Genomic DNA, 27,701 nt, shown 5'->3' on the forward strand with positions numbered 1-27,701 from the left:
TCTGTTGCTGTTAGATCTCAGTGCTGCATTTGATACAGTGGATCATCATATTCTACTTGATAGGCTGGAAAATCATTTTGTGATTACTGGGAGTGCCCTTGCATGGCTGACGTCATACTTGACCAGTCGTTCTCACTGTGTTTTGTACATTAACACTACCTCTAACCTTAGTGACATGAAATTTGAGGTTCCACAGGGGTCTGTCTTAGGCCCCCTGCTTTTCTCCCTTTATATAGCACCTCTTGGGCACATATTGCGGCATTTTGGGAATACCTTTCACTGCTATGCTGATGATACTCAGTTATACATGCCGATAACTGCTGGTAATCTCGTTCACATAAAATTCTTAGAAGATTGCCTTGCAGCAGTGAGAAGTTGGATGTCTAGAAACTTCTTACTTTTAAACTCTGATAAGACTGAAATGATGGTTCTTGGTCCAGTGAGACATTGGCATCAATTTGACCAGTTAATGCTCAGCCTCGGCTCATGTGTCATACATCACACTGACAAAGTGAGGAACCTTGGGGTAATTTTTGATCCATCATTGTCCTTTGGCCTCCACATTAGAAATATTACTAGGACTGCTTTGTTCCACCAGCAAAATATAGCGAAGATTCGTCCCCTCCTGTCTATGGCTGATGCTGAGACCCTGATCCATGCATTTATCTCTTCTAGATTGGACTACTGCAATGTTCTATTTTCTGGTTTACCGCAATCTAGCATTAGGGGTCTCCAATTGGTTCATAATAATAATAATAATAATACATTTTATTTGTATAGCGCTTTTCTAGAAACTCAAAGACGCTTCACAGACACATTAATAAATAACAATATATAGGGTTAAAATGAAAAAAAAAAAATGCTGCAGCCAGACTTTTGACACGAAGCAGAAAGTTCAACCACATTACACCCATTTTGGCATCCCTTCACTGGCTTCCTGTCCCAGTGAGATCAGATTTTAAGATTCTGCTACTAACCTATAAAATTATTCATGGACTGGCACCTCCCTACCTAGCCGTCCTAATTAAACCTTACATACCGGCCCGGGCTTTACGTTCTCAGGGTGCAGGACTACTTTGTGTCCCTAAGGTGAATAAGAAGTCTGCGGGTCACAGAGCTTTCTCTTATCATGCCCCTGTTCTGTGGAATGATCTCCCTGCGTCAATAAAACAGTCAGATTCTGTGGAGATTTTCAAGTCAAGGCTTAAGACGCACTTATTTTCCCTTTCATATGGCTAGCATACTGGTACAGTTTTGTTTTGTGCTTTTTACTCTTTTAATTCATTTATTAGTAATTGGAGCGGGCTGCGGCCTCAACTTTACCTAAATTCTGGGTCTTTTAGTGAAGTTTAGGGCTAGTGGCCGGTGATCACCTTAGTACTTCTCTGTTTTTCTTGTTTAATTCTGGCAAATTATACAGTATTTTTTTGTCTTTCTGATGCCTGATTCTGTTTTTTTCTGTTTAAGGTGCAGCTCCATCCAGAGATGGGAGTTATATTTGTGTTGGCGATCCTCCTGTCCTGTGCGCCAATAGCATTTCTTGTATATTTGTCTGTGAATTGTTCTGTAATTTATGTTTGTAGCATGGCCTAAGCAGAGGGTCACCCCTTTGAGTCTGGTCTGCTTGAGGTTTCTTCCTCAGAGGGAGTTTTTCCTTACCACTGTTGCTCTGGGGGTTGGTAAGGTTAGACCGTACCTGTGTGAAGCGCTTTGAGGCAACACTGTTGTGATTTGGTGCTATATAAATGAAAATAAATTGAAATTGAAAAACTATTCCAAGAAGAACTTGAAAAGAAATACATTGACAAAGTTGGATCAATGCAGTGGCAATGACTGAAAGATGGAGAACTTGGTTTTGATGGAAAAAGAATTCTACTTGGAGATCAGGGACTTCTAACAAATGGCTTCAAAAAAATGGCAGGGATCTCACAAAATGACAAATGCTGATTCTGCCATATGCTGTTGAGGGTGTAAACCATCTAACATCAGCATGCCAGATCCTCGTGGCAAACACACATTATACATCCCGACACAACAAGATCTGTCAATAGCTCCGCTGGAAAGTATGCAAGGAACTGGATATGGAAGTCAAGGAAAATATCTGGGAGCATGAGCCAGCACCAGTCTCATCCAACAGAAAAATAACGGCTTCTACGATGAAGAGATCCGAGCAGGAAGACATATTGAAGGAGGTGTAATAAAACCTGATATTGTCATCTGGAACAAGTAAGAGAAAACAGCCAAAATCATGGATATGACAGTCCCCAATGACTATGGCCTGAATCGAGCTGAAAGGGGAAAGATCACAAAATACCAAGACCTGAAAAATTACCTACGAACAACATGGTCATTGAAAGACATCGATATCATGCCAGTTGTGGTGGGGGAAATAGGTCTGATGAAGAAGAACCTGAAGAAATACCTTGAGGCAATCCCCGGTCACGCAAGTGCACATGAGGTGCAGTTGTCTGCAATTAAAGGAACGATTACCATCTTGAAGAGAGCCCTCGGATACAGTGCCACCTATGGTTAGGGTAACTATAGAGCCTCGGGTGCAACTTTAGACCCCGGGTCTGGGGCCCACTGCATTCTATTAAAAAGAAATCAAAGATAAATGAAAAGGCTTATACATGGATGACGTTGGCCTGTTGGTAGTTAAACATAACATAGTCGTTTAAATAGCGGTGCACTCCTCATGTGGTGGTTTCCAGTAAACTTTCAGCTCTGCTTTTTTCATCCACTCTCCATGTGTCAAGTGAACATTTGTCAGAACTCGTAGAATTTGTCTTTTACCAGGGTTATAATAAAAATACACGTATTAATAGAGATGAGATTTATGTCTCATTCTCAAAATAGGAATTTAAGATGATGATGCCATCATTTCGGCTGCTCGCTAAAGTTCTCACACATTTTGTGCACGTGTCACATTAATGATTCGAGCCGTGTCTGCTGCTGTAGACTTCAGTGGACTCTGGAATCAACTCCTTTAGTTGAATCAATCAGAGCCGCTTAGATGCTCCCTTACTTCTACAAACTGTTTAAATTATTACAATTTGTTGCAGTCAGCTAATTCTGGGTAATAAGAGACACACCGTTTCAAATATTAGCAGCGGTGCAGCACAGTAGAATTATGCACTTACTTAATTAAATGGGAGTTTAACACCTGGAGCTTAATGAGCCCGCATTTTCAGACCTCGAATAAAATAATCTGCCGTGAATTGGTTAAAGATTTAAAAAGTTTGCTCACCTTTTATTGTGATGGACTGATGAGAAAGAAGAACGTGCATTTCTTGTGAAAAGCTTCCATCTGAAAGTGTCTTAATAAACTGCCAGCCTGGAGGCCAGAACAAGCCTTAAAGCTGATTTCCTAAATAGGCCAAAATTGCTTATTTTTTAGTAAATATGTTCAGGGTTTTGTGTTAAACATCTCAAAAGTTGCACAACTCTACGCATGTTGAAACTTAGATCTTGCATCTGAGCTGTCTAGTAGGTTGGAACTCTGGGTGACACGCCAACACCATCAACAGGAGAGAGAGGTTGATAGTTCCACCGTTAATGTTTTAACTTCACAGAGGCTTATGATTTTATTGTTATTTTATTTTCCGTCCTTCTGTTGGTTTGTTTTGGTCAAAGATCAAAATCAAAATTTACCCATTGGTCATTATTTGATTAAACAGGATCAAAAATCAGATTCACCCCAGGATTTTAATCAAAGACTGGATAAAAGTTCAAAGGCGAGCTTCACTCGTAGTCATGATTTTGATAGGATCAAAGATCAAAAGCAGGACTCACCCCTTGAACAGGGTCAAGGATCAAAGACAAGACCTAATTATTGAGCTGGATCAGTACCAATATTTACTAAACTCTTCCTTGATCCATGCCCGACCTCCCGACCAAATTTTATGTGAAATCTGGTCTTGCCCACTTGAGATATTGTACTTGACAAAGAAAAGCTCCATGAGAAAGTAAATGTGTTAGTTGGGATTTAAATGCTTGATGTTCCCTGCGATTAGCACGGAAAGTACAGGATTAATAGACCGGAACCACTAAACCTACCCTATTTTGGGCCATCTTTTAATGTGCACAATGATCATAACATTAAAAAATAAGCCACACAGGCCAATCAAATTGTGAAGTCTCACTGCTAATCGCAGGGTCCTGATGACCACGAAGGCTGGTGTTGCTTTTATCAATGCCTGAATATGAATTCCAAAGGCCTCATGCACCTGCAGAAGGATGCTTTCAAACATCACCGGATACATACTCCTGTCACTGTGGTTACAAACACCAACAGACTCTCTCTCGGTGTGTGAGATGGTCCTTTATTTGGATCAAGATGGCTAAGCAAGTTGACCAGGCTAAAAAGGCCAGTTTGGGAAATACAAGACTTGATGCATCATTGAGTCAGGCAAATTGAACTTGTTGAATGAAACGAGAACAACTTCGTACAAAGACAACAGATTTTTTTTAAGGGATCTTAAAAACATCGTTCTCAAGTTCCTTTTCATTATATCAAAGTAGAAATATTACATGTTTGTTCTTTTACATTCTGGGTTGTCTAAAGTGTCACATGTTTGAGGTCAGTCACATTTGGGAATTCTGTGAATGACATGTTGAGCCATTAACCAAATGAGTCACCTGCAATATAACAATTAACTTTTTTTTAAATAAATCTTCGTCCTCAGTCCATCTTGCCATGTGGTTGCAGTGTCTGTTAAATTAGACATCTTTTAATTGGATTAGAGAAGCCCAATGACATGTACAAAATGGCGTGTAACTGATCTGTGCAAAAGGGTTCGTGGAGTCGGTCAGAGTTTGGTCATGGGAATGTGAAGGCTGTTCCACGGACCCATCCAGAGTTCCTCCTCGTCCGTCTGCGTCCTGTCACTCAGACACTCCGCGGACTCCCTCGTATCAAGTCTGTCCTCCTCCCTGTTAGGGCCATCTACCGTGGACTCTCTCTCCTCTTCGTTCTCCTCAATGCTCTCCTTCGTGCTTTGACGTGGCGTTGTCCCGCCCACTGTCGCCCTCACCAGGTTTGGTTTGGTTGCTACACTTTCAGGACAGGTGTTGTTGGTGCTCGCCGACACTAAAGAAATGTTGGAATTTCGTGCGCTAAATGTACGCAACGTTTTACTGTCACTGTTCGAGAAAGAAGTCAGCGCCATTGTAGAAGCATCTCTCCCGGTGGTGTGGAAGCTGTGCAGGGTGTGGCGTCCATCGTCTGCCGGCGTTTTGGGGATGTTGAGCGGTGTTCTCTCCTCCAATGTAGCAGCCATTTTGTCCAATTTCTTAAAGTGCTTAACCAGCCGTGAGCTGAAGACCGGGGAACTCAGTTTTGAGTTATTGGTGGTGTTGGCCGCCTGTGAGGGTCCCGTGGCGGCAACTGAACGTCGGGTACGAATGATGGAGCCATTCTGGGCCACATAGATGCCGCCGTTAACATTAGCATGGCTGTTTGTGGTGGAAGATACGTGGCTGCGTTGGGTTTCTACCACGTTGTCCTCACCAGTGGTGCTGGTGTCATACTCCCGGTCGAACACCAACTTGATCCGACGTTTTCTGCTGCCATGCTGTAGAAAGAATGACAATATTTACTGGCGGTGAGGACTTCACTTAGAAATTTACCCTGCTAACCAAGAAATACTGGATATTGGATGGACATAGCGACTACAGTCCCCAAGGACACAACTGTTATTAAGTTTTATGATATCTGGAAACAAGAACAAATATTGTTTGAAATCAAAAGCACATTGGACTAAAAGTCTCAGGTTTGGGGTGCTGGTGTGAATGTGCATTATATTCTTGTGTCCTTTTAAGTTCCCCTAAACCTTTGAGAAGTTCCTAGATGCAGAGTGACTACTAACACATTCAGTTTGGGTAACATAAATAAACCTGAGACTGAATATATATTCTTGAAAATACAAGGAAGTCAAACCTGTATGGTTTACTCACTGCAAACACATCACAGCAAAAACCAAAACAGCACCACAGCTTTTACTCCACATTGCACCATGAACACGACAGAATTTTAAACGTGATGCCGTTATGAATTTTAGAAATGACTAATAACTACGGTAACCATGTGACTCATCTGTGGAGTAAAAACTGCTGCATGCGCGCGGTAGTGAGGTATCATCCAACACTGAACGTCTCAAACTAATTACTTGAGTAAGAAGTCTTTTCTGTCAAAGATTCACTTACAGTAGTGTTCAGAATAATAGTAGTGCTATGTGACTAAAAAGATTAATCCAGGTTTTGAGTATATTTCTTATTGTTACATGGGAAACAAGGTACCAGTAGATTCAGTAGATTCTCACAAATCCAACAAGACCAGGCATTCATGATATGCACACTCTTAAAGCTATGAAATTGGGCTATTAGTAAAAAAAAAAAAAAAGTAGAAAAAGGGGTGTTCACAATAATAGTAGTGTGGCATTGTCAGTGAGTTCGTCAGTTTTGTGGAACAAAAGGTGTGAATCAGGTGTCCTCTATTTAAGGATGAAGCCAGCACCTGTTGAACATGCTTTTCTCTTTGAAAGCTTGAGGAAAATGGGACGATCTAGACATTGTTCAGAACAGCGTAGTTTCATTAAAAAGTTGATTGGAGAGGGGAAAACCTATACGCAGGTGCAAAAGATTATAGGCTGTTCATCTACAATGATCTCCAATGCTTTAAGATGGACAAAAAACCAGAGACGTGTGGAAGAAAACGGAAAACAACCATCAAAATGGATAGAAGAATAACCAGAATGGCAAAGGCTCACCCATTGATCAGCTCCAGGACAAAGACAGTCTGAAGTTACCTGTAAGTGCTGTGACAGTTAGAAGGCAACTGTGTGAAGCTAATTTATTTGTACGAATCCCCCGCAAAGTCCCTCTGTTAAATAAAAGACGTGCAGAAGAGGTTACAATTTGCCAAAGAACACATCAACTGGCCTAAAGAGAAATGGAGGAATATTTTGTGGACTGATGAGAGTAAAATTGTTCTTTTTAGGTCCAAAGGCCGCAGACAGTTTGTGAGACGACCCCTAAACTGAATTCAAGCCACAGTTCACAGTGAAGCATGGTGGTGCAAGCATCATGATATGGGCATGTTTCTCCTACTATGGTGCTGGGCCTATATATCGCATACCAGGTATCATGGATCAGTTTGGATATGTCAAAATACTTGAAGAGGTCATGTTGCCTTATGCTGAAGAGGACATGCCCTTGAAATGGGTGTTTCAACAAGACAATGACCCCAAGCACACTAGTAAACGAGCAAAATCTTGGTTCCAAACCAACAAAATTAATGCCTCGCAGATGTGAACAAATCATGAAAAACTGGTTATACAACTAAATACTAGTTTAGTGATTCACATGATTGCTAAAAAAGCAGTTTGAACATAATAGTTTTGAGTTTGTAGTGTCAACAGCAGATGCTACTGTTTATTGTGAACACCCCCTTTTGTACTTTTTTTTTACTAATAGCCTAATTTCATAGCCTTAAGAGTGTGCATATCATGAATGCTTGGTCTTGTTGGATTTGTGAGAATCTACTGAATCTACTGGTACCTTGTTTCCCATGTAACAATAAGAAATATACTCAAAACCTGGATTAATCTTTTTAGTCACATAGCACTACTATTATTCTGAACACTACTGTATGTGGCTCCATTTATTTACACGTGGCGTGTTTTGGACGGTGCACTCCAACAAACAAACCGCTTGACTTCCTGTTCATTTATTGATCTGCAGAATCATCACACAAATCTATGGAGATGGAAGAGAATGATTCACTCTAAACAGCAGCACGTTGGCATAAACGATGAAAAGAATGAACTGCTCAGGATGTTTCAATGAAATATGAACAGAATAAACTGCTTCGATGAAGTGGAAGTTGCAATGACGAATGACTGGAATTAACTGCTTCAGGAAATTAAAAATTGTTGACAACAGAATAGACTGCACTGAGGAACAAGATGGACCAAAAATAGGAAGTTCCAGTGACACTGGCAGGAATGGACTTCTCAAACGATTCAGAAGTTGGAAGGGACATTGATCAAAATTAACTGATGTGACAGGGAATTTTAATGCATGATGACCAGAAGGGACTGCCCCTAAAAAAAAAAAACACGAAGTTGCACTGAAGGATAAACAGAATGAACTACTTCAAGGAGCTGGAAGTTGCAATAGATGATGGACAGAACAAATGGTATTGAAAAACAAGTTGCAATAGATGAACAGAACAGACTACATAAAGGCACAGGAAGTTGCAATGAACAATAAAGAAGATAGAATGCTCTGAGGAACAGGATGTAGCAATGACTGTTGATAATAATGAACTCCTCCAAGGATTGGGAAGTTGCTAGGAATACTGATCAAAATTAAGTGCTCTGATGAACAGGGAGTTTCAATGCATGCTGACCAGAAGGGACTGAGCCAAAGAACAGGAAGTTGCACTGAAGGATGAACACAATGAATTACTTCAAGGAAATGGAAGTTGCAATGATTGAAGAAAGGAATGAAGTGCTTGTTCCAACAGCCAAAAAGTCAGACTGAGCAATGAAGAGAATGAACTATTAGGGGCCGGAAATGAGATTGAACAATCAAACAATGAATTAATTGAGCCTAATGAGTTCTGCTACTTCCTGTTCCTTCAGGAAGTAGCAGGTGAACAACCTGACATGTGAACCACAAGTGAAACATATAAATGACATTGAAATGTGAATTAAAACCCAACTAAATACGTATTTTAATTCAAAAGGTCTTAAAAAGACTTTTGTGACTTTAATAAAACTATATATCAAAATATATGAGGAGAAACTGTTGGTCGTCATCATCCGGGTGGAAGAAAGAGCATGCTAAGCATTCCAAAAAACGGCAACAAAGAGGTCAAGGAAGAACATCTCAGAGTGTAAGTGTGACAAGAGGGAATTAAAATTAAAGATGAAAGCGTAGCAGTCTAGAAGCGTAGCGAGATACTGTGAAGGGGTAGGAGAGGACACAGAGGACATTCAACCTCATCTGAATGTAAATCACAGCAAACAGGAAAAACAGAGAGATTACAGTAATAAATTCCACTCAGGTAACGACTACACACCCAATCCAGGCATTTTCACAGAGGTCTTACTTGGTGCCAAAGAATTTTAATCTTGGGGCTAAGGCCTCCGCTGCATTTCAATCAGCTGCTTCATTTTCTAAGGTGACTTCTTCATCCTCCTCATCGTCATCCCCTGACATTGTTGAGCCGTTTTTGCTGTCCCGCTCTTCCTCCGTGTCCTCAATGATGGGTAACAAGTCATCTGTCGGGTTGTTAATACCCGAGTTTCCCGATCGACTTGACGATGACTTTCGTGATCGTGACCTGACACTTTTGACCTCCTCCCCCGAGTCCTCATCTTTCTTGCTCTCTTGTTCTTCTGTTCCATGAGAGCTAGATGAACGAGAGTGTATAGACGTTCTGGGACGAGAGCTAGAAAAAGTAGAATCTGAGTATCTCGAACTCCTGCTGGTCTTCGGTTTGATGCCACCGCGTCTACTTTTACTACTATGCACATGATGTCTCCCACTCCTTGAGTTTTTCCTGTTTGATGTTTCACGACCTCTTGTTGGTGCCTCTTCCTCCTCCTCAGATCGTGAACCACTGTCTGATCCCTCCCTCTCAGGTGTTCCAGCGTTGGACTCGTTTTTTTCTGCTTCGGAATCAGAGTCTGTTTTCGAGCGGCTCTCCTCGTCAGAATTGTCCAAGCTCTCACTCTGCTCGTCCTGTTGGCCTGTAAACGATGAAGCGGGGCTGGTTGCGCCTGACAGACTAAATTCGGACTCTTTGCTGCCTGTTTCTAAATCGCTTTGCTCAGCGGCCTCGCTTTGATGTCTCTTGCGCCATCCTTCATGAGACCTGTTCTCATCTTCTGACTCCCACGACCTCCTGTCGCTCCACTCGGCGTTCTGGGACCTCTCTGGCACTGACACAGAAACACTCCTATCTCCGATGTAGCCGTACATCTCTTGCCTGTTCCCTTCTTCATCCCAGAGTTCCTCACCTCCCCAGTTATTGTGTCCCACTCTTGCGGGCCCTAGCGTTCTCCTGTTGAGGGAGATGAGGCTGAGCGCCTCATTGAGCTTTTGTTTCATCACCGGAGACTGGTGGTCATCAGTGGACGTTTCTAAATAGCTCCAATCGATGACCACTCCCCCATCCAGGCCGGCGGAGTGGTCCGAGAAGGAGAAGCCAGGAAGATCTCCTCTGTAGTCCGTCACCTCTCTTCTTTCTCCTCCTCCTCCATTTATCATCCCATTATTTAATGTCCCATTTCTGTTGGCTTTTCCCCAAATTTCTCTTGCTCCTCTTGCCTTCTCCCCTCCTCCCCATCTTCCTCTCCATTGTCCTTGTTCTCCCACTTCATTCCTCCTTCTCTGATGGCCCTCTTCCAGTCCCTCCCTCCCTCTTTCCTCCAGAATGTCTCCACCTCCTCTCTCCTCTTTTGTCGGCTCCACTCTGGCTTTGTTCCACGGCGCATGGATGGCTGGAGGCCGTCCAGCAGGTTTACCACCAGAGGGCAGCGTTGCGCTCCCTCTCAGCAAGGCTTTGAACCTGGAAGCTGCTCTCGAGCTGCGGGACTCCTTGTTCGTGGTCACAGTGCCTCCTGCTGCTTGATTTTTGTCACCCTCAGTTTTGGGGGGTCCTGCAGTTTTTCTTGGGGGGGCATGGGGAGGAGTAAATATGCCTGCTTGAATCTGCATCCTCCTGCGCCCCCACACCTGTTGCCATGATACAATCCCAAAACCACATTAGCTGATTCAAAGGGACACGTTTTCAAAGCTGTACGAACACAAACAAACACAACCCCCCAAATCTCACTGCTCGGCTTTTTCTTTCTTTCTTGTGTTGTTTTTCATTTATTAATTGGTCCTTGTTGACCTTTTCAAAATACAAGAAATGCAACAGGACTGTAAACTAACAGTCTTTCGGGGCACTGCTTTGCACTTGAACAATTATGAAAAACAAACCTTTTTTTAAAAAGAAGTAAAAACTTATTTAAGAACATTCATTAATTCATTTTGTAAATGGGAGGTTGGAGCCTGAACAGGCCGACAGTTGGTTGCAGGGCCGACACACACACACACACACACACACACACACACACACACACACACACACACACACACACACACACACACACACACACACACACACACACACACACACACACACACACTAAATTAATAAATAACAACAGCAATAATAATTTCCTTCTCACTGACAGAAGGTTGTTACAAAATCTCATTATTCATAATATTTCTGGGTACAAAACAAATTTATTGTCATAATCTCATTATTAAGATGTGGATTTTGGGTAAATCTGTAGATTTTGTGGTAACCTTCTTCCAAAGTCACATTTTTACTGCCTCTTTTTTTTTTTACCTTTTTTTAAAATGTAAATTTAACAGGTCTGTATTTTCTTTTATGAAATGTGGCCGACTATAGATTATCATTTTTTAAATGAAACTGACCACGAGTTGGGGACCTTGTCTTTGGGAAACAAGCATGCCACCTGCTGGCACCACTGTTTCACCCTGATCGCTACAACACTGACGTGCGAGATTAACAGCTTCAAAAATATGTTGACAATTTGTGAATTTTATTATGTGATACGACAACACGAGTGAAGTAACAACCCAGAAAAACTCGCCAGACTTTAGCAAACACTTCAGTTCTCACTTTGCCATTTTACACATTAAAAGAAGTCTTCCTTTTAAAAAACAACAATAAGAAGAATTTCTTTCTATGAAGCTGCAATATTCTTTATGTAAAACAAGCATTTATTTGAAACCATTATGAATGAAATTGGGAACAACCAAATCACTGCTATTGACAGATTACACATACGGGCATTTAAAAACCAAACATGTTTTTGACAGTACCGTATTTTCCGGACTATAAGTCGCACCGGAGTATAAGTCGCACCAGCCACTTTATCCATTATAAAGAAAAATAAACCATAAATAAGTCGCACCGGAGTATAAGTCGCACCAGCCACTTTATCATTATAAAGAAAAATAAACCATAAATAAGTTGCACTGGACTATAAGTCCCATGGACATACAGGTATGTTAACTTAACATGAAAAGTTCAGATGATAATATTGTGACGGCTACCGTTTTCAGATGCATATTTCACCAGTCGTAACTTACAATCTGCAGAGTATGATTTTCTTTTTGGTGGCATTTTTTCGGGCCTTCTCCGTTGTCTTAAGTTATCAGTAACGTTGAAATTTTTATTTTTCTATGGTAGTCAGAAGTCGCAGGAACAGTCACACAAGCCTTGAGTGCCCTCTCGTGAGCTGCATTTTACCTACAGATATGTTTGTATTTTGCGGACCACATTGCGAGCCGAACCATGCAGCACCTACCTGCGCAGCTCATGACCACCCAGCGTTGTCGATCCAGCTCCTTCCAAGTGCAGACGCTAATCCTCCGCCGTCGCTCAGTGCTCCCATGCAGCTCTCAGCGTCAACTCTGCTCACACTGATATCCAAGGGTTGAAGCTGTTTTGTTAGCCGTCCCGGAATAAACACCATGTTCGTCTGCTTCAAACGCTATTCACAATCTTCGACGCCAGCTCCTTCCAAGTGCACACACTAATCCTCCGCCGTCGCTCACCCGGTGCTCCCACGCAGCTCTCAGCGTCAACTTAAACACTCTGCTCACATTGATATCCAAGGGTTGAAGCTGTTCTGTTCGCCATGCCGGAATAACAGCAAGCACCGTATTCGTCAGCTTCACACGCTGTGGGTGAGGTGTGGAATACGCGTCCAACGTTCTGTTCTCTGATTGGTTATCGCGACCAGCGTGACTTATAGGACGGCCGCCATACTACAGTGTCCATGATGCATTGCATTTCCTTTTCTGGTGGCCATTTTAAAACATAGATCGACTCTGTCACGTAAAATTGTTTTGTTACAGTAAATTAATTGAGATCCTACCGGTATATTTTTCATTTATAAGTCGCACCGGAGTATAGGTCGCACCCCCGGCCAAAACATGTAAAAAAGTGCGACTTATAGTCCGGAAAATACGCTATTTTTGCTGCGTTTACCTCTCCGTCAGACTCCTGTGGGCTGTAGTAGTAGCTGCCGTCATCATCGACAAGAACTTCCCCGTATTCGTCGTAGAGCCCGGTGGGCGAGATCAGCTTCCTGCGACTGCCGTACTGAGGAAGTTCATACCTGGAGAGGTGGATCCACAAACATGTTTTAATTATTTGGAATCTCAGTCAGTGTGCACATGTTGTAGCTGCTGATTGGATAGTGCATCTGATCACTGCAGATATCAACTTTACACCATCAAAGTTACCGCTTTTTTACAACGGCGCCAACCAAATAGAAGATAAGGCCAAACACATCCGCTTCCTGAAGAAAATAGTTGCGCCTGTCTGACGCCTTTATCCAGAAGCACTTAAAGCTAAACACGAGTCATTAGACACTCGGTGATAAGTACAGAGTGTCTGATGACTCGCTAAAGCAAAGCCGCTTTCATCACAAAAAGGGGCATTTTTGTTGCCAGGAGATGTTTTGTTAGCAGGAAACACTGGAATCACTTTTTCTCCTTTTGTCTCTTTGTTGCCAGTTGCTGGAAGCGCTGCCTGTGTACACCAGCCAACAAAACACATCATTGTTTGCAGCAGCAAACTTAGGGAGCCGGGGAGAAGGCGGATCTTGGAAACAATTTATGCCCAAACCTGTCCTTGCCATCCATCATTTCATAATGAAGTTCTTCAAATAAAAGTTGCCAGATTAAGTTGTTCTCCATTATGTGAAGTAAAGCAATGGGGAGATTTTTGGGTGAGAAACAAGGGTGAGACGGTTGTGTTGGGGAGACAAATAGACTGTGAGAGTGACTGGAAGCAGACAGATTCCTCAAATTGATGAAAACACTTCAACAGACTTCTTGTTGCCACTTGGGGGCAGTAAAGACCCAGGAATCACCTTGTGGTTCGTGGCGGTCATGTAATAATATAGGATTGGTGTGTGTGTGTGTGTGTGTGTGTGTGTGTATGTGTGTGTGTGTGTGTGTGTGTGTATGTGTGTGTGTGTGTGTGTGTGTGTGTGTGTGTGTGTGTGTGTGTGTGTGTGTGTGTGTGTGTGAGGGAGGGTGGGGGTCATATAAAAACCAAGTCATTGCTTTGTGAACGCTCCCACACAACTACGTGAACACACTGCAAACAGTTGCAAACATTGCATTTTAAAAAGACATTTTTTTTCCCTATTACTTCATTTTGCTTGCATTTCTGCTCTTTTTAACCTTAAATTTAAGGGGATCAAAAAAACACATTCAAGTTTATAGCCAAAAACTACGCTGATGTGATGCATCTGTTAATCTGTTAAATAAATAATTAAATAAAACGCTGGCCTCATACATAATTGGTGTTTATGCCTGTTGATTGAAACACAATGCAGGTTATGCCATGCAGCCACCCCCCCCACCCCAAAAAAACATTGGTAAAACAACGATTTGTTTTATACACCTGTGGTATATGTCACAGTAGCTCTTATTTGGACTTCTGCTGTGAGACACGCCTCCCACAAAACAGACATGTTCAACAGCAGACAGCCAAATAAGAACCTCTGTTACTTATGTCACAGATGTCTAAAATGAACTGTTTCATGCCTGTATTTTGCTAAGGGCCCCTTTATACATAGTACGAATGTGGTCAAATTGCGCATGAAGCAGGAATCGTATGCAATACGTGTAAAATCGTAGCTGCTTCCAACACCTCATACACCTGTTGCTACAACTATTTGTGCACACCAGTGGCTGAAAGACAGAGTTTGTGCTGTGAGAGCCCATCGAACCTTCTCACGGCAGGTGTCGGCCAAATTCCAGGTGACACACACAAACATCTAACACCGCTCACTTGGCACTTAGAAAATGTGTGGCCATTCACACTGTTAGCATGACAACAGTCTGCAGACGATCACTGTCGAGCTGGATGTGAAATTTGTCTAAGTGCCCCCACAAGTGTGGCTTTGCAAACAGACAGAGTGACACATTGGTGTGTGCGCTGCACTGACGAGGTGTATCCACTGACGGGGGCGGCTGCGGAGATCTGTGGTTCTGGATGTCATGGCTGGAAAACGTATACCGTGTTTGGACGGACATGAACTACCAACTGTCCACTATGACACGTGTGTTTGCTTGTTGTCCTCACGTGGACATACAAACATATATCGCTGTTGCAATGGGCTGCAGTGAGCGCATGCACATTGACAGGCTACCCCAGGTGATCCAGACCGTCAGATCATAACACGTAGCGGGGGATCTGAATATCATGTCACACAGGTGAGCTCTGTACCACATGATGCGGTGTCTGTCCTGCGGTGCGCCGTCCACAAGACATGCATGTTGGGCCGGACACACCGGGTTCAGCAGATGTGGATACACTGCTTCTCATTCATGTCATTTCATGACTACGTCTGTGACCATGGGCCATCTACAGAGGACCAGACGGCTCATACTTGTATTGCCTGCTTGATAAGAGGGATTCAATAAAATGCGGTGTATATGGTGTGTGGTTTTATTTTTTCTTAAATACATCCATGTCCTTCTTGATATCAGGCATTTTCCTGCATCTTTTACAGGACAGCGATGGCAACTCAGTGGTAAAGTTTCTGGTAGGCAATCAGAGCTTTTGGAAATTGCAGGTTCGAATCCCATGGGTGGCAAGAAGGTTTTTTTTGTCACAGCAGCTGCGCGATGTGGTTACACATGCTGCAGCTGCTCGCACTGTGTTCCTGCATGCACAAAACCGTCGCAGCATATATTGTTATTTTTTAATTTGTTTATTTATTCACAGCAGCTGTGTGATGTGTAACCACATCAATGTTTACGTGATTCGCTCATACAAGCTGTTCCACCGTGAGTCGCCTTGATTTGTACTTATTCGTACTATGTGTGAAGGGGCTCTTACACCGGTGTAGTTACTGATTGAGAAGTTGTGGAATTTTCAGACATGGGGAGTTTTTAACCAGTTAATGTTAACTGTATATTTTTGTACATTATGACTAGTGATTGGTGTTTGGGCCTATAGTTGATCTGTGATCCGTACAGACCATCGTTGTAATTGTGTAATTCTCGACGCAGATGTCGGTGAAATCAAAATGTGAGTGGAGAAAAACTGAGGGATCACAAAGGCTGTTTAAAAAGCACAGCTTCTATATAACTTTGTGCTCTGCTACAGTTGATGTGTGTTGAGCTAGTGACGCTCAGCACACGTCATTGTCCAACCTCAGGATAATTAAGAAATATCAGTGAAATGACCATGAAATGTGATCATTCAGATCAGTGAGTGTGTGGCAGGGAGTCCACTGAGCTCAAGATAAAAAAAGAGAGACTTTTTCCAACTCTTGCCGAGTGGGATTTATCCTGAAAGTGCTATTGAAATAAAGCCATTATTATTACCCTCTCACAAACAATGAAGGCATCCTCCTTTAAAAAGAAGAAGAAAGGAAAATAAAGAATTTCATTTTGTAAATTTTTTTATGAAGCTAACAAATTCTATTTTTATTCGCTAGTCTTTGTGTAATAATTTAATATAAGAAATTGTATTTTAAACTGTTACTTAACTTTTTAACTGTGACATCTGAAGAATGGTCCACTCCGTGACTTAAAACCATGGGGGCGGGGGGGGCGGCCCACTAGTTCACCCTCTCAACTGAGTCCGGTGATGCACAGTCTGACAGTCTGAGCTGATTCAGAGCCTTGCTCAGGGGCACCTCAGTAGGGAAATGTTTCTTTAGATCAAAACACCGAACCCTCCAGTCACAAATGTTTTTCTGACCTTTTTCGGTCCACCTGGACTAAGACGTCTGAAATCCTTTTTGATCACATTTCTCTGATCCTGAATTTTGTTCTTTGGGTGCTCTAACCGACGACAGTCAGTCTGCTCTTCACCCATGTCGACAACCAGTTTAGAAAGCAAGATTTAATCCCTTATTTCTCTGTGGCACACACACACACACAGATTTCACTCTGACTAGAGGGTAACAAAAATTTGGCTTGTATTGTTGTTTGCCTGTGGTTTTGTATTTTTGTTTTTTCAAACAGGCATCTAAACGTCAGACCTGTGCAACAAATTGTTGAAGGTATTTTCTTTAGCTGTGTAAAATCCAATCAGAATCACGCCAGTGGCAAATGGATATATTCCCACATGCAGAGAAAATCCAATTTGGATCTCATCTTTAGAGCATAGATGAAACAAAAGGTCAAAAGGTCGCAAATCATCTTTCCAAACTCTTAATGAAGACACAAAAGTCTGTAATGATATACACTGGCGTGTGTTTCACAGAAATAAACTCTGGAATAGGTTTGCAAATATATTCGTACTCCTTCTGGATTCATTTTCTCTTCCTCATTCTCTATCTTTTTTTAAACAACTGAATATTTATTGTTTGTATAAAATTGTCACCACAGAAGGAGACATAATCAAATTCATTTTAGTTCAAAGGTTTCAGTTTTTAACAGTCAAACCCAACTTTTCTAACATTTGTCCCTCTTTGAGTTAATATTTGACGTATAAATCAAATATAGGCTTTATACCAAAAGTGTAAAATGATTTTACCAAACTTTAATTTAGATTATTGAAGGACAATTTAGAAATATAATTATGTAATGCAGGAGTACTTTGTCTTCCAAAAGTGAAAAAGAAGTCAGCAGGCAAACCAGTCTTTTACACATATTTGCCCCTCTTAGAGTTAATATCTGACATATTAAACCAAATACCTGCTTTATTCCAAAACAGTAAAATGATTTTTCCAAACTTTAATTTATATTATTGTAGGACAATTTAGAAATATAATTATATAATGCAGGAGTACTTTGTCTTCCAAAAGTGAAAAAGAAGTCAGCAGGCAAACCAGTCTTTTACGCATATTTAGCCCTCTTAGAGTTAATATTTGACATATTAAATCAAATACCTGCTTTATTCCAAAAGTGTAAAATGATTTTTCCAAACTTTAATTTATATTATTGTTGGACAGTTTAGAAATAAACCAATATAATTATGTAATGGAGTACTTTGTCTTCCAAAAGTGAAAAATAAGTCAGCAGACAAACCAGCCTTTTATTCATATTTAGCCCTCTTAGAGTTAATATCTGACATATTAAACCAAATACCTGCTTTATTCAAAAAAAAAATGATTTTTCCAAACTTTAATTTATATTACTGTAGGACAATTTAGAAATAAACCAATATAATTATGTAATGGAGTACTTTGTCTTCCAAAAGTGAAAAATAAGTCAGCAGGCAAACCAGCCTTTTATTCATATTTAGCCCTCTTAGAGTTAATATCTGACATATTAAACCAAATACCTGCTTTATTCCAAAAAAAATGATTTTTCCAAACTTTAATTTATATTACTGTAGGACAATTTAGAAATAAAACAATATAATTATGTAATAGAGAAGTGCTTTGTCTCCTACAAGTGAAAAAGAAGTCAGCAGGCCGGGACATTTTGATGATCATTCTCAAGAATAATCTGCCAGTTGATATAAAACAGTCTGCCTCTGTCATGTCCTTAAAATCCAGACTTAAAACACATCTATTGTCTTTAATTTACAATTGGCTACACTCAGCGGCCACTTTATTAGGTACATCGTCTTAGTACCCGGTTTTGCCTTCAGAATTGTCTTAATTCTTTGTGGCATAGATTCAACAAGGTGTTGGAAACATTCCTCAGAGATGTTTGGTCCATACTGACATGTTAGCATCACACACTCGCCCATTCAACCAGTCTGACTATTCTCATCTGACCTCTGACATCAATCAACAAGGCATTTTCATCTACACAAGTGTTGCTTCTTTTTCGACCATTCTCTGTAAATCCTACAGATGGTTGTATGTAAAAATCCCAGTAGATCAGCACTTTCTGAAATACTCAGACCAGTCCTTCTGGAACTAACAACCAACTGGCGTTCAAAGTCACTTAAATCCTCTTTCTTCCCTATTCTGATGCTCGGTTTGAACTTCAGCAAGTTGTCTTCACCACGTCTAGGTGCTTAAATGCATTGAGTTGCTGCCATTTGATTGGCTGATTAGTTATTTGTGTTGACAAGCAATTGAACAGGTGTACCTAATAAAGTGGCCCGTCACTGTACATTATTGTTAATTCTTCGGCTCCATGTTCATATAACAGGTTTTTTCTGGCGGAAAAGTGGTAAAAGTGAGCACCCACAAACGCTTTCCCTCCCAGCGGTTTCAGTGCTCCTTCTTGACATGTTCCTATGACAACATGTATCTGTTTTCATGTGGATGGAGATCTTTTTTGAAACGGTGCTTGTGTGGACACAGTTTTAAAAATAAATCTAAGCGGAAAATACCCAATTTTCATAAACACCCGTGCAAGTGTGGACTTAACCTGAGATGTTTAAAGTCTCAAATCAGAGGAGCCAATGAAAATTTGGCATACTCTTAATACATAATTAGATTTTTCTCTGCTGATTAATTGAATAATTGTCTCACTTCTACTTTCTCTGAGTTTGAAAAGTACCATTTTAAGATGCAGCTAATACGGCGATTAAATCGCACTCCCGGAGGCTTCCGAAGTGTGATTTGTTGCTCCTGTGTTGAAACAGACTCAGACGGAGACTTTGTGAATGCCGCTGTGAGCCGCCAGCAGCTGGCCCATTGTCTGACTAGCTGCTACTTCGCTGTGACACCATTCACAGAGAATTAGAGGTGCTCATGCACGACGGCGCCACGGAGCGTTTTTGACTGTGCGCTGTAAGAGTGACTGAGAGACGGTGATGAAAAGAGAACGCGCTCGCTGTGGATTCGTGTGCGTCCGTGCCGCTGCATGTTGGCGTGCGTGTGAAATCCGGCTCCTGGGAGTCTGCGACTTAAAATAAAATAAAAAATAACTCACACAATGCATCACAGATGGCAGCCCGGGCTCGCGGAGTGAGGGAGAGGTGAAATGAGTCCTCGAAGGTCTCGCTTTGATGTCAGGTGTGGGTAATATACTGTCGTTTTTATCGTGGATGAGACAGCCGAAGTGCCTGCACGCTCACACTATGCCGTCCTGTGTGTCAGCAGCACAGGATGTGTGAAGCTGTGCGGCGGCTGCTGCTAGGGGCGGGTCAATGGTGTCGACGCGCCGCACCGGCCCGCAGCTTGACTACAAAAGCACCTGTTGGCAGAGCCGACATCAGGCTCAATAAAACCACAGATTTCTGAGGCTTTAAATGTTTTGTTTGACCTCTAAAGGTCTTCACAGGGACATTCACTTCTAGAATAAGAGCGCGGCGCTTGTGGAGCGCAAACCGCCGCCAACGCTAGTTTCCAGTTCCACAAAATTTTACCTTGGAAAAAATTGTCAAGGTCAAAGTTCTGTTAGAAGTGGCTTTTAAGGGAAGAGATGATTAAATATCAAGAGTATTTATTTAGTTCATGCACTTGAATCACAGTTTTTGGGGGTTTTGTTGGTGTTGTCAGCTTTGATTTTTTTCAACTTTTTCAGTTTCTGAATTCTTTTTCAGATAATTTTCACAGAACATTGGTTGTCTCTGTTATGCACAATTTGTCATTGCTTTCTGGCACTTGGGTTCAGACTGATAACTGGAAGATACACAAAAACAGGCATAAAATTGGAACTTTTGTCCAATTTTGATGGTGTAATTAAATGTATAACAGAAAAATGAGAGTGACTGAGGCACATTTGATTGAGGTATAATGCAAATTATATTACGGTTGAGTGGATCCTTGTCATTTGATTGGTGCTTTGTATGTCACGTGACATGGATTATTTATCCCATTTGTGTTGCATTGCATTTAGTGCGCAAATTTGGTTCCATACGTTTGGCACCATTGCACGCCACGCACACACACGGGGCGGCCTCCAACTCCAACCTCCTCCAACTTTGTTGGTGGAGGTTAAAAACAACTACGACCCGGTGTGAGACTTTGTAGACTAGGTTCCATGTCCGTGTGGTCGATTCTGGTGTGGATCAGGTTCTATTCCAGCTGACCGTTTCTGTGTCTAATAACTGAAACCTGAGTGGATCTGTGGCTCCTTCAGCTGTGATTGTGTTATAATCAACGCTGGAGAAAAACATGATTTTTGGAGGAGAAGTTGATTGAACTGATTAGTACCTGGGGGCAAGTAAAGCATTCAGAAATAAGAGTTTCTTTCTTGTTTCTTTAAAAAATAAAAACATGGATCTAATTACAGGGGCAATCAGTCAAGCTTATTCTTCTGCCAAACCCAAACCCATATTTCAAACATCCAATGAAAGTTTTCCAAAAATTACTGAATTTCTGCAACATTTATGCTTGTGATGTGTTTAACTATTTACAGCCCCTAATAAAGAAAACTGTAACAGTTGATAGTAGCAGTTATCATAAACAGTGGTTAGCTTTCATCTCACCAATCATAGGTATGTTTGAAAAGATATGCCTTGTTTTATGAATTAAGAAACTGATGAAAACCTAAATAAAATAAAAAAAAATCTTCATCTCACAATATTAAGAAAAACTGAAAATAAATCAAACAAATTCCTGGCTGTGCTCCTGGATCCAAATCTGCACAAACAATGTATTTACTTCTTTATTGGATGTGTCTCACCCTTCCATCAAATTTTATGAAAATTAGTCTGTAGATTATAGAAAAAGCTTTGTGATACACAACCAATGTGAAAACACAGTCCTGGTGAGTGTAAATTATCAAAGAGCACATGTTGGTCAACAATGTTTACCTCTGTCAAACTGACAGGTTTTAGTTAAATTTGGATTTAGAGTTTTGTGACATCATAAGGCAAAGTGAGATTAAAGGTAGGTACCCAAAGACCCTCTGAAGAGACCAGTGGTGGGCACAATTCCGTTAATCCGCTAATTAGTAAAGGTAACATTTTTGTTAGTAGATTAGCTTTTCAGCTAACTTCAAAAACCATCAGTGGACCAATTAGCTTCTGCTAAATTTAGTTCTGCTAATTTAGTCCTCTAACGTTTTTTTGTTTTGCATAGTAACGGTGAAAATGGGTCAAAATGCATAGAACACTGCCATCTACTGGATGGCAGTGTGAATGGCGCCTGGTTATATCACAGGGTTGTTGCTGAATCACAACCTAAACAGAATTTTCAGTTTTGCAAATGCATTTTTGTTTTTACAAATGAAAAACATAACATTTTACAAATACACGTTTATTTGTAAAAACCAACACACACGTTATAGTAACGTGTTTTGGTTTTTACATATAATGAATCAACCAATCAGTGATGAGCGGAGGCTAAATTCACCCATAATGTCTTTTGGCATCTGTGTGTGTTAATGTTCAAAACTTCAGAATTAGTGCATTATTGTAAAATTAAAATATATGTGCTATATTTTCACTTTGTACAAATGACAGACTTGACATTAATGTTGCTAAATGATCTGGATTAATTTGGTTTATAAGACAAAACCATAAGTCAAACCTGCTTTCCTTTTGAGGACTTCGGCTTCATGTCTGGACCGCTGTATGCTGTGAATGTAATGACTCTTCCTTACAGCAGGTGGCAGAGTGCACAAAGACAGAAGTGCTGACTCCTTGGGTTTGTGATTGTTTTTGATTCTAATCAGAAGCTTTGGAGGTGCTTAAACTCAAAGCCTAGAGGTGGGCAATACCGTGAATTTTGGTATTGATCTGATACCAAGTAAATACAGGCACAGTATTGCTGATACTGATACCGATACTTTTTCATATTTAAGCTTCATAGATCCAAAGGATCCAAAAGACCTAGGACAGAATTTTGCCAAACATTGTACGTGACAACATAATACTTTATTATCACAATCAACATTTTTGTTTAAAAAAAAAATCACAACACAACTTTAAACAAAATCTCCTGAGGTAGAGGGCTGACAAACCACAATACAAGGGTGCGCTGCTCCATGTTGTGTGACACGGGAGAGAAAAAAACGCTTGAGTATCGATCTTTTTACACAAGGATCATTCAATATCACTACCAGAGTTGGTACTGATATTAGGATTGATCCGCCCACCTCTATCAAAACCGGCTTGTCAGTAGCTGAGAGTGTACCAGAGACAATACTGAAAGTTAGTGGTTAGCTGTAGCTTCTGCAAATTTTTTTAAGTGGGTTATCGGTTTAGCGTTATAAAAGTTAACTGATTAGCGGTTATCGAAGCTAACTTTTTGGTTAGCTGTGCCCACCACTGGAAGAGACCCAGTACCAAAGACATCCAGTCACTGCCTGAGGTTGCTGATTATCATCTAAGTCTCAGACATATACAGAAAAAACCAGGACCCTCATGTTTTGGAGCTTCATTCTTCTGTGTAGATATCGGCATCACCAAACAGGCCTGTCCAGTGACCTCATGACTCCATTATTGTGTAAGTGGAACAGACGAGACAGACTGGCTGCTGTTCCGACTGGTGCAGGTAATGATGGAACACTCCAAGAAGACTGTGTGTGCACGTACAGGAAAAAGTGTACGGATGGACAGACATACACACTCACCCGTGATCATAGTTGTAATAGTCTTGCGTGTAGTAGTCTTGGCCGGGGTCGATGCCTGACTCCATCGATAACTCCTGTTGCATTAATACAACATTGTGCACACACAGGAAATGGGCAAATACAAACACAACCACCCGAAACCCAACACACTCTCGACCTCATTCACGAAGACTTAATGTGAGGACACATCAAAGCTGCCTTTTTCTCAAAGTTTTACAACTTGTCAGTTGTGAAGGATAGCGTACGGTAGGAAAACAGGAAAAAAGATTAAAAAAATAGATACAGCGTGTAGGATTTAGCGTGTTCTCGTGGTGAGACTGCAGACTGCATTATGACGTTCCCGGTCACAATTTTGTTTCCCTTCATGTTTTCTCTTCTTTGGTGATTGGCATCCATGCTGATAAGCAACATGTATGAGCCTCCATTTCACAAAAATGAGGGTTCTCAAATTTTACTAGCAACCCATAGACAGTGTGCAAAGAGCAGCAACCACGGTACCACTGCAGGATGTGAAAGGCAGATATGTATGTGTAGCAGCTGCACTCTGCATTGTGTTGTTTTGACTCCGCCCATTCACTCCCCTCGGGACGCGAACTCACGATCCTCGGCATGGGAGCCGGACTCTCTAACCAGAAGGCTAAAACCCAGGGCTCTGGCCTTGAGACCAGAGAATCCTTTCGAACTGTTGGGAGTGAAGATTACCAACTACACATGCACAGCGCCTCCTGCTGGCCTCCGTTACATACGCCCTTTTGGGCTGCTGTATCAACGTGGCAGCCTGCATGTAGAGTTGAAGTACTAATTCATTCTAAACTTGCAGGTAATTTATACACCAACTAGCGTGTTGCCCGTGGGGATCCACACGCTCCAGATTGGGTAGTCTTTATATAATAGTTAGCTGACATTTTTCAAGGGTGGTAAAATATTATGCAAAGTTTTTATAATGAGTTGGAAGTGCATGTGAGTCCAGAATGTTTTTAGAACCTTAGACCTTTTAAGAAGAACTCAACCCTTTTGCTTCCTGTTAATTATGCAATTTTTAAAAATGTTATTTTATTGTTTTAATGTATTTATAAGCTGTTTAGGTTCTTGTTATAATATACACACACCATTATTATTATTATTATTATTATTATTATTATTATTATTATTATTATTATTTTATTTTACTTTTACTACTATTTTATCATTTGATTTTTAAATGGACCACAATGTAAATAAGTGTTTTCACTTTCTTGTGTCATCCATGTATTTTTAATGTCTTTACAATTATATTATGCACTTGCATTGAACTTACTAATTAAAATCACGCACGCTTTTGATATATTTGCTGTTTCACAGTTGTGAATCTTGCGCCGTCTCGCTGTCCGTCACTCACGCGAGAGGTTGGTTTCAGCAGAGTTTCGGTTCAGGGAACAATGTAAACACACCTCGTGAAGTACAGACAACAAGACAACATTGGGGCACAGTAGAAGTTCATCACAGGTGCTACACGTCTTCTAGATAACCCTCTCAACTTGGGAGAACGTGTCATCATCATAATCGCTTGTGAACTCCCTGAATCGGCACCATCCACATCCTCGCTAGCCATTGTTTACATGACTTTGAAATGCTGGAAATCTGCTGCCACCGTGGCGCATTCTGGGGAGCACAGGGGGATTATGGGAAATATTAAAGTACTGAATAGATGGTTTAATGCCCCTTGCTGGAATGGCATGTAAGTCCAGAATGTAACTATCTACATTCATTGATAAGCGTTGTTAGCTAATATCCATAGTTTCTCCAAAAATATTAGTCTTATCAACATTCCATTTTGGCAGTGTCTTCATCCTTGACACAAAATACATAAGCATACTAAACAGCAAATGTCAGCTCTCTCCAGTTTGTCTATGATCAAAGTTATACACACGTATGCCCACACGCAGAGCATTTGTTTTTTCTTTTTATTGTGCTTTTATTTTTACACACCCACAAACAGAGACGGTGGCAGAAAACATCAAACACACTACACTTCTCACTCATGGTAATGGCAACATAACACTTAACTAAAATGACTAAACCAACTGAACTACAAAAACAATAAATCAATAACACTAACAACATTGTTAAACTAACATGTAACACAATAACATTTAAAACCATAAAACCCTGAACTCCCATGGTGCATTGCAGCACAACATCCATTTTTCACTGTCAGGTAATTAAGCTAATATCGCTAATTTCTCCAAAAATATTAGTTCTATCAACTTTCTGTTTTCAGAGCATTCATACTTGACCCAAAATACATAAGTATACCAAACAGAAAATGTCAGCTCTCCCCAGTTTGTCCATTATCAAAGTTATACACACATATGCACACATGCAGAGCATTTGTTTTTTCTTTTTATTGTGCTTTAATTTTTACACACCCACAAACAGAGACGATGGCGGAAAACATCAAACACACTACACTTCTCACTCATGGTAATGGCAACATAACGCTTAACTAAAATGACTAAACCAACTGAACTACAAAAACACAAATCAATAACACTAACAACATTGTTAAACTAACATGTAACACAATAATATTTAAAACCACAAAATCCTGAACTCCCATGGTGCATTGCAGCACAACATCCATTTTTCACTGTCAGGTAATTAAGCTAATATCGCTAATTTCTCCAAAAATATTAGTCCTATCAACTTTCTGTTTTCAGAGCATTCATACTTGACCCAAAATACATAAGCATACCAAACAGAAAATGTCAGCTCTCCCCAGTTTCTCCGTGATTGAAGTTACACACGTACACGTACACACACAGAGGCCACTTGGCTATTATAATATAGTTGGAGATGAACAGATAGTTAGGAACACCGCTAAATACTACACACTGTCGATTTTTAAAATAGATATGTTAAACAGAGAGGGGGATAGGATTTTCTTCAAGGCCAATCAAATAATTGTGTTTTTTAAATTCTTATTGCAGATTATTGGTTGTGCAATGGTTTGATGACAGTTTTCTGGAATTACTGTTTTTTGTGTATGGATCGTGCCATGGTTTGTCAACGTGACATTTTGCCTATTGACAAGCTGTACTGAAGAAAAGACTTACTGCTTGTTGTCCATTAATGGTTAGCCATTGGTATCATAAGTATGTGACCACCAAAGGTTAATGCTAATTGCTAACGTGACCACATATGGTCATTGCAGTAAGTGTTTACTTTAATACGACCTGTCACCAGTTACACATGGCATCTTGACAAAAGAACATTCAGGAAACATGGATATGTTCCTAGTTCCAGGATAACTGTCTACACATCACTACGCTACAAATAACGTCCACGACTAACCCAGTGTGCACTCAGTAATCAGATTTACAATTTTTTTTTCTAAATACTTTCACCGAGTTAAGAGAAAGGTGATCACACATTCATGAATGAGGTCTGTTGAGAATAAAGAACTCTGAGGAAACAAAGAGTACCTCTGGCCTGAGCAGAGAAGGTCTGAGAAGTTGTTGCGTCTGCCAGAGGGAAAGAAAAGTGGCACATGACAAACAAACGAAAGGATTTAGCTGTTGGCCAGAACGCTACAAAGATCATTTGGATGCACAAAATCAATTTTTGATGTTCCTCATTAAATATTTCTAAAATGTAGGCGATCTGGTGTCAGAGACTGAACGGTCTGTCCCTAGAAAATCGGTCCGCCTTTTGCATCTGAGCGTGCATCATTTCGGACCACAGCAGCACGTCTGAGAAGGAGTCTCTTCACCCAAAGCAATCAAATGGATTAATGAGATTATTAACCATCAGATGATGAAGGTAAAACCTCTTAAATCATTCTAAAGTCAGTTTTAAGCAGAAGTGAGGCTGTTTAAAGCAGAAACGAGGTGAAATTCCATGACACTTTGAAATGTCTGATGCACAGTGAACGCATCAGCTAGCAGCTTGTTTAGCCACAGTGCTCTGAACGCTTCCCTCGTCTTTTATGATGAAATAATGCTGAATTTATGTGGAAATGATTGTTGTACAAAAGCTTCAGATATCTGTCGCTGAGATAGATGATGACTGGAGCGCAGTCTGAAGCAGAAACAAGGTGTTAATCCGTGAACCGCGTCATCGGAGGGACCAATTTTTAGGGGGACCGTTCGGTCTGTGACACTGGTCTGTTTATGCATGGTGTAGGTCTTAGTTTTATTTAAAAAAAAAAACTGGTACTACTT

General features: G+C 40.8%; 1 protein-coding gene across 1 annotated transcript in view; it reads right to left on the reverse strand.

Annotated features, from left to right (window-relative positions):
- Positions 1-4,302: 4,302 nt before the first annotated feature.
- Positions 4,303-27,701, reverse strand: part of LOC117530861 (protocadherin-15-like) — a 520,141-nt gene continuing 496,742 nt past the window's right edge. Inside the window, 4 exon segments of the mRNA XM_034193803.1 lie at positions 4,303-5,573; positions 13,085-13,214; positions 23,500-23,573; positions 26,964-27,002. Coding sequence (XP_034049694.1) covers positions 4,809-5,573; positions 13,085-13,214; positions 23,500-23,573; positions 26,964-27,002 — 1,008 coding nt within the window. The 3' untranslated portion in view covers positions 4,303-4,808.

This window comes from Thalassophryne amazonica, chromosome 18 (genome assembly GCF_902500255.1).
Source record: "Thalassophryne amazonica chromosome 18, fThaAma1.1, whole genome shotgun sequence".
In the NCBI taxonomy this organism is placed as follows: domain Eukaryota; kingdom Metazoa; phylum Chordata; class Actinopteri; order Batrachoidiformes; family Batrachoididae; genus Thalassophryne; species Thalassophryne amazonica.